Source organism: Echinops telfairi, unplaced genomic scaffold (genome assembly GCF_000313985.2).
Source record: "Echinops telfairi isolate 266 unplaced genomic scaffold, ASM31398v2 ScPeMD7_9;HRSCAF=40, whole genome shotgun sequence".
NCBI lineage: Eukaryota > Metazoa > Chordata > Mammalia > Afrosoricida > Tenrecidae > Echinops > Echinops telfairi.
The window spans coordinates 7248977-7257939 of NW_022103906.1; the positions used below are offsets into that span (position 1 = coordinate 7248977).

Below are 8963 nucleotides of genomic sequence, written 5' to 3' on the forward strand. Positions count from 1 at the left end.
AATGTTTTGAGAAACGATGTACAAATGCGCTTTACACAATTGATGTGTGTATGGATTGGGATAACAGTTGTATGAGCCCCTAATAAAATGTTAAAAAATAAATAATAAATAAATAAATGTTCAATTAAAAAAAATAATAAAATAAAATTGTAATTCAACTATTTAAAACTATTAAATAAACGAATTTTGTCTTAAATTTAAAACATTTGGGTATAAATACATATTTTGTGTATTTATATGCATGTATTCCTTTAAGTTATGTAGAAGCATGACTTATTTTATTGTATGTCACTTTATTAAGCTTCCTAAACATTGCAGTTTATTTGTTTTTCACAAATTGAAGGCTCGTGGCAACCTTGAAGGAGCAAGTGTATTGGCGCTATCTTTTTCAACAGCATGAGCTGACTTCATACTTCTGTGTCACATTTTGGGAATTCTTACAATATTACACCCCTTTTCATAGTACTATTGAACACTTAATAGACTACAGCCTTGTGTAAAGATATCTTTTCTATACCCTGGGACACCAAAACCTGTGTGTGACTTACTTTATGGAGATGTTCAATTGACTGCAATGTCCCGGAGCCCCCAACATCTCAGAAGCATGTCTGTATTCATATACATATAGTTTACATACATACATACATATATACCTCTGAATAATAACATAATGTTTTTGTCACCATAAGGAATACCATAAAAGTGTGCATGTCAAGTAATGGAATTCAAGGCAACCTTTTTTATTTGACTATAGATATCAGAGATGTACTTATTAAATAAAAGGTGTAATGCAAATGCATAAACGACCATGACTAACTATATGCAACTAAATATCTCTCAAAACAATTTCCCCCCTTAAAATGTGATGTCCCTTCTTACTTCAGACTCACATTAGCTTTAGATTTCGGAAGAAGGAAGGCAGAAGAGGAGGGGGAGGAGAAAGAGAAGACTGAGGGGAAAAGGAAAGAGAGGACGCTTCTATAAGTCGCTCTCAAATATCAAATGCTTAGTGTTTGACAATGTTCTAGTGCTTTGCAATGATTATATATTCTTGCCAACAATGTTGAAAGCCGAATAACATTAATATAATAACGAAACACAAACAAAGACAACTGGACTTGAGGTTAAAAAAATTGCTCGCCAAAATCACACAGTGGGTATATGGCAGAGAAGTGCACTCCCTGTGGTCCAGCGAGACGACCAGACAAGTCTGGTCCAGTGTCTCAGCTAATCAGCCCTATTCGGCTCGGAACTTTCATTTCTGCATTTCTGCCTGTTTCCACTACTACCCTTCCCTGCTTTATTTCACAAAACGTTTTGGAATTTTTTGAAAATTCTTATAACATCTATGAAGCTATTTTCAGATCAAAATTGTAATCTTTTCTTATCAGTAATCTTCTCGATTATAGTCCATAGCAATATAAGAGAAGTGGTGAAATCCACTTTCTCAGACTTTTCTGAAACATCCACCCTCGTCAAACGTTGAAAACCCTGCAGATGAGCTCTTACCACAGTCACTTCCAGTTCCTGAAATTTGTGTCTCACAGAGTACTCTGTAGATAATTTGATCGCATGACTCAGCAAGACTTTTATTTGTGAGACGTCTGATTTTTGGATGAGCTAATGTGGAAATATATAAGTAAGCATAATTTATTGTATTAATTCTTATTGACCTTGTATTTGAGCGGCATAGAAAAACATTTCTGATTCAGTGATTCTAAATATGCTTCTCCAATAAATCCAATCTTGTGGAATCTATTTTTTAAATGTTCTCTTTAGTATCTCTTATAAAGTATGTACAAATTTCATTTTTTAAAATAAATGAATGTTCAGTATTTTTGTATTTTAACTTGATATCCTATATTTATTTTAACTTGATATTACAATAAGAGATGTATGATCTACAACTGAACTTCTTACATCAATTTGGTATGTCTGTGTGAGAGTAATCTTATGTTAAGATTTGGCATAAATTGATATAGATCATTCAGCTTTATGAATCAAAGCAGAATTAAGACCCCAAAAAGAGTATAAAAATCATGAAGAATAAGAGTGTTTCAAAGAAAAGCAATTTATTAACTCATCTATGCATAACATTGAAACTTTTTTAGTGCTTTTTTCCATCTTATTTCTTAAAAAATGTGCAAAGCAAATTGAGCACACAAATGAGGAATAGCAAAATTTCTTATCCAGAAGTCTCAGGCAAATCATTGTTGTTTGGAAACCTTGATATGATTGTTCTTTTCTCTTATGCTTAATATATAATATACCATCATCACCATGCGCTTAATCGGGAAACCCGTTTATTTGGAATGTCTCCCAAGGAATCAAATTAAGCTTAATTATACTTAATGGCAAAGACTGCTGCTTAATTTGGATGGTAATTCTGCTTAATTGAGATGCCTTCAGGTGTCTAAGTGGTGTTCAACTAAGAGGATTCGTATGTTTGTAGTGTATCAACCTGCAATATCTGGTTTTTCTTCCTTCAAAATCCCACAGAAGTAAGTGAATATAGGCAAATAGAATTCTGAAACAACATAAAATGTACATATATTTTATCTGTAATTTAAATAAATAATTTTAAATATTTAGAATCTTGATATTTTTAAGATACCTTTATGTATATAGAGATATATCAAACTTCTAAAACTGAGAGAAGAGAAATATGTAAACTGTATCTCTTCCTTACTTTGTTATTATACAATTTGGAGAGGGATTTGACTATCCAGAATGCAAAGAATTGAAAATGAAGAGAAAAAGGCCTCTCCTCCAAGTCCCCAAGAAGAAAAAATCTTTCCCCTGAAATGGAACCCTTCATTTCAGACATCTAACGGCCTCTCACTCACTGCTATTGAGCCCATTCTGACTCAGTGGTACACGATAGGGACCTCAATTCTGGACTCTGATTTCTGGGAAGGCTGGATCTGCCCTCCCTCAAGTAAAGACTACACTCTTCTTTTTCCTACCTCAAAATCATTCCCAAGGCCTCCTCTTTCTAGCGAGTTACAATATGTACTAGGTGTAGCCACAATGCAAAGACATGTGGATTATAAGGCCAAAAAGGAGAAACAAGAGTGCCCCCCAGCCATCTCTCATCTCCTTCCCTCACCACACTTCAGTAGTCACCAGATTTCACCAAGTCTCTATCTTTATACATTTGCACTGCACCTGTTCCCCTTCCGACTTCATTACCTCTCACTTGGAACGTTGTAGCAGATTCCAAACTCTGTCTCCTACTTCATCTTCTAAAACGCTATCATTGTGTAGTTTCTTCTTCTCAATAGGAAAGGCTTATATGAAAAAGTACATTACTCCTAATGTTAATGTTTATTTTATCATGGACTTTTCCCCAAAGCAAGTCTTGAGAAAAGTGGTTTCTTCTAGCCCATTTAGTTGAGGAACCACAAGAAAAGTCAGACAAAGGGATGGAGAGAAACCTCAGTCCTAGATGAGTTGGTGACTCTGTGCATATTTGTCCTAGTGCTACTGGATGTACTTTGCAGAGCTGTTAAGATGGTACTCCAAAAAGCATGCTTAAAACAGAGAAGAGAGTAGTATTCATTGACAAATTCCCAATTGGTTAAGGGTAACTCAAAGGTGTTAACTCTCATAGACCAAATGTATGCTTGAAAATTGGTTCCCAGGTGGTGGATGACTGAGCCACGAAGATAGATAGGATTGTGGTCTATTTATCATTAGTTCAACTAAACACCAGATATATCCCCCAAATTAAACAAATCCAATAGCTTTAAAATGCCCTCCTTTATATAAAGTGTCACATTCTAACCTTTAGAACTTTTCAAAATTCCCTATTTATAAAAGGATAAAAGATTTTAAGAAGAGGCATTATACAAAAATATCAAAATGTGAAATTGTTTCTTGATCTATCCCTCATCTATGTCAATACACTTTCAAAGGTAATATTTGCATCTCTTTAACACTTCCCTGAAAAATTCTGTGTTTGTCAATTTACAGCAAGCTCAAACACTTTGGGCATCCTCACGGGACTTACACTGTGTGCCTTTGCAATGTACTTTGAGTTTGGGGAACAAAGTGAAGTCTGAAGGGGTAAGATCAGGACAGTAAGGTACATTTGGAGTTTTCTCAACAAAAGAACCTCTCATCGGACACCCCTTGACACTTTTGAAGAATGAGCAGGTATATTTACAAAATGGGAAAAAAATATTTGGCACAATTTTCTTGGCGTTTTTCTTAACAATTTTCAATTGGTTGCAAACTTCTTAACAGTGAAACTTTACATCTGTCCTGTACTCTCCAAGAAAATTTATCAGGACAAATCCCACTGTCCCCACAATCTTATGAGCTGAACTCTCTGCCTGAAATTTTACTGACCTCAAGGAAATTCCTGTTTTGCATGGACCTTATTTCTTGTTTTTCTGGAAGGCATTTTAAGGGGACTCCTGACAGAACTTGTCTGCAGCCCTCCAGTTATTACAGAGACTTATTTAGACTTTTTTTTTTTGCAGGGTGTGTGGGGAGAATAAACAGTGCAAGAGTGTGATAGTTCATGTTTTGTGTTAACTTGTCTGGTCCAGAGTTCTTTGTGGTCTGGCAGCTAAGAGGTACCAAATTCCCCATGATGAGATCTCACATTATGTGATAATAACCATGATGAGATCTGCTATAAGCAACCCATCCATTGGAAAAATTTTTCCTGGGGCATGTGGTCTGCTTCTAGTATAAATGGATGTTTGTTTGTAAAACCTTGCTTGCTTCTTTTCTGGTTCTGGATCAAGCATCTGGCTCATGAACCTCTGGTTCTTTGGCCTTCATCCAATGTCCTACTGATCCCAGAAGTTGTCACCAGCTTGCCATTTTTCCTGTAGACCTCGGATTGGTTTGCTACAGTAGTCAGAAACCCTTGTCTGACCTGCTGAACTGGGGTTGATCAGCCCTTGCAATTACTCAAACCAAGAGAAGGCTCCAGCTTGAATTTTGACCCACAGACTTGGAATTTACCCACCTCTACAACTGTGTGAGCAAGAGAACCCAGCCTAAGACAATGTGTTAAATGGAGTCCTAAGAGCAATACATTTGAATTATTCTCATATTCAGTTTTCTAGAGATCAAGATAATATAGTTAAATGGTTATCAATTAGTTATATGTTTTATTATTTTGTTTTTTTTTATACAATTACTGTTAATCCTAAAAGCTTCTTGCACTTAGGTACACAGAATGATTTCTTTAGTCTTCACAAAAAATTTCTAAGATTAATATTATCAAATCCTTACAGATGAAAAATATAAAGCCCATAAAAGTTAGTTAATTATCCCAAGTTCACACAACAGTTCAGGGGTAGACATGGTGTCTACAGAGACAACTATCTCATCTGACAAAATGTAGATCCCTCATTAAAAATCTGAATAAATAATCAATTGACTAACATATGAAGAAAATACAGCTTATATCAGTGTAATGGCTAACCCAATGCATAACACAGCTTTAACAAATAGCAGTAGCTGAAAAACAAAACTAAGCCTTTTTTTTCAAATCATTGGCTAGCTTAGCAGTTACTCAGTTTTCACGAGAAAAACCTGTATATCACACTGGTAAAAAATGAAGTTCTTTTTTTCAAAGGTTTTGTTTTGATATCTATAAAAACTGGGCTTCTAGAAGTATAATAAAAAAATAGTAGAAAACAGCCACGAAGAACAATTTAATGAATAAAAATATCAGGACTTTTCTTCTAGATTTTGAAAATCTAATAGTTTAGCATTTCTAATATTGTCCCATATTGCAGAGATTCGGTGATCCTTAAGAATGCTTCAGACATGATATTAGAGACCTGTGTTGAGATAGATGGAAACTATGCAAAATTGTTAAATATATGAACTCCTGACCATAGCCTGAGAGCGAGTAGCAAGCGACCATCCTGAGCGTTCTCACTCGCCTTATCACGCAGTCTCAGAAAGGCTTCAGCTCCCTGTGAATATAAATGCACACAAGGCCCGATGAGCGCTTTTACTGAAACAACACATTCAGGAATGCACGCCACTTCCCTGGTTGTTTGTCTTCAACAGTGGAGAGAGCCAGTGCGTTGATTACATGAACTAGTGGAAGGAACCGAAGGCCTTACCTTGTCAGGGTCTGTGGTAGTGATGACCCAGACACAGTGTGCATTGTCTTCATACTGGACTGGATAATTGGGGGATGTAATGATACCACTGGGTCCTCGCAGGTTGGATCCGCATGTTCTTGCTATAAATACAGAGAAATAATACTATTATTCTCCAACATTCTATCAGTGTGGTAAAACATTAATATGGAACCTACAGTAAGCTGAAGTGGTTATGGTCAGAAGTGGCTGATCAATAGCATAACTCAACACGAGAGCCCGCTGAGTTTACTCTGCAATGACCCACCTGAAGGGCATCACCAGTACCCTCAGGAGCATTAGATTTTTTTAAATTATTTTATTTTTTAATTATTTTATTAGGGGCTCACACAACTTTATCACAATCCACCCATCCATCCATTGTGTCAAGCACATTTGTACATTTGTTGCCACCATCATTCTCAAAACATTTGCTTTCTACTTGAGATCAGATCCTCATTTCCCCCCTCCCTCCCCGTTCCCCTCTCCCTCATGAACCCTTGATAATTTATAAATTATTATTATTTTGTCATATCTTACTCTGTCCGACATCTCCCTTCACCCACTTTTCTGTTGTCTATCCCCCAGGGAGGAGGTTATAGGTATATCCTTGTTATCAGTTCCCCCTTTCTACCCCACCCTCCCTGCACCCTCCCGGTATCGCCACTTTCATCATCAGGACCAGTGGTGAGAGCATTAGATTTTCAGTGGCATCGCCATTCTCTGAGTAACCTAATTGATGGTATCTCTATTTGAGGGTGATTCGTAGTGATTCTGTCGGACCATGTAGAATTGTTTTATAGTGTTTCCAAGGCTGTCCATCTTTATAAACATAGATTGTCACCCTTTCTCCTGAGAAGCCACTGGTGGATTCCAACCACTGAACTCTCGTGTAGCACCGTTAGAACTCCTTCAATATGACGATGTGTGATGTCAATATCAACTTAGTCCATATCAAGTCATATTGTGATTTAAAGAGAATCAGTATAAACATTTAGTTGCATGTAGATACACAACATAGAATTAAAACACACCAGGGTTTTAAAGGAACCTTTAAAGGTTCGAAAGGAATGCTTGTTATGTAGTGGTTACAATTTGGACCAGCATTTCCAAACACCAGCCGCTCCTCAGTGGAAAGACAGGTGTGCCAGTCCTCCAGAGACACGGTCTGAGAAACTGTCCTATAGGGTCACAATGAGTCAGAATCAACTCTTTGGTAATGAGTTGGTTTAGTTTTTAGCAATGCATTCGGTAGAACAGAAGTGAAATTTTTTAACTCTAGCTTATCCTATGAAAATCTGAATAAGAACTTTAAACTTCCACAGCTTCATTCTTTCAAATAAGTTAGGACGGTATAAAAGGTGATTGCTGAAATGTACCTCAAGCGGTAAAATCGACTCTACAATAAGCTATGCCAATTTCTACATAGCACAATAGAAAATGGAAATTAGAATACTGTTGAAAGTTTAAAGAAAGAAAATAGATATGGTGGTTCAAAAAGGAATAATAACTTAAAGTTGAAATCCAAGACCAAATGAATAGATAAATGGATAGATCACACAAATATGGGTGAACTTAGTTTGGAATTCCAAAATAATTCAATTGTCCTTCCCTAGAAGTGTTGGGAGTAAGTAACAGGCTATTAACTTCCAGGTCAGTGGTTCAAACCCACCGGCAGCTCATGGTGGGCAAATGAGGCTGCCTGATCCTTAAACATTAGGTCTCAGAGATCTTGACTAGCCTCAGTAGGAGTCTGAATGGGCACAATGATAATGGTTTGGGTTTGTTTGTTTGCTTTAGAAATAAGGATTTTTTTCAATAAATAGATAATCTTTGGAAATCAAGTGTAAATTTTAAATTCAATTTTAATTTTAATAGTTTAGAGTGTTTGTGAAGAGTGCTGAAGGAAGTCATTTCACAGAAAATCTAATGTAACTAAAACTGCTTCATATTTTAACATATCAGTATAGACCGAATAAATTTATCAAATATAAATAAATTCTAACTATGATATATCTTTTCTCTTGTCCTCTCACATAGGAAACATCTTTTACAGATCTAGATAGTATTATAGGATATTAAGCACTGAATTAAATAGACAGGATTTCTGACATTCAAGATATCTTCTGACAAGAATTGTAAATCATTTAACATACCTTTTCCTAACTGCTCAGTGAAGTGTTCGCCATTTTCCATTCATGGTCGTACCGTTATAAGATACATTTTGTCTCTTATCTTACTTTTGTGATTACTGACTGTAGAGTCCATTCTAACTCCAGGAGACCATTGCATGCAGAGTAGAACTGTTCCCTAGAGTGTTCAAGACCTTGACCTTTCAGAGCAGAGTCCAGGACTGCCTTGTGCGCTGCCTCTTAGTGGGTTCAAACTGCCACTATGTCAGCTAGGAGTCTGGCACTTGCACTATCAATAGACTCATATTACTTTTTTATATTTTGTGAATAAGAATTTGTAGATCTATATTTTTAAAAGGTTGTGAATTGCTGACCATGCTAATAGGAATTTTCTTATTTTATCTTTACATCTTTGTCCCCATAATTGTATCTACAATCTCTGATATATAAATATGTAACAAGATTCATTTATATAACTTTTCTTTTGCTCACCATGGGCTACTAAAATTTACTTAAACTTTATTATACACTGATAATGATGAATGCATTACAATTATTGGGGACTGAGCATGATAGTGGGACAGGAGGAGAATCAATGGAAATAGAGGAAGAGCTTGGAGGCAAAGGGTATTTATAGAGCTCTAGATAAAGACATGTACATATACAAATATATTATATGAGGATAGGGAAATAGATCTATGAGCCTACATTTATA

The 8963-nt window shown here is 35.9% G+C and overlaps 1 protein-coding gene across 1 annotated transcript in view; it reads right to left on the minus strand.

The window, feature by feature from the left end:
* Nucleotides 1-8963, minus strand: part of CSMD1 (CUB and Sushi multiple domains 1) — a 2262799-nt gene that overhangs the window by 652344 nt on the left and 1601492 nt on the right. Inside the window, exon 10 of the mRNA XM_045286696.1 lies at nt 6099-6220. Within this exon, the coding sequence (XP_045142631.1) occupies nt 6099-6220 (122 nt within the window). The remainder of the gene's footprint in view (nt 1-6098; nt 6221-8963) is intronic.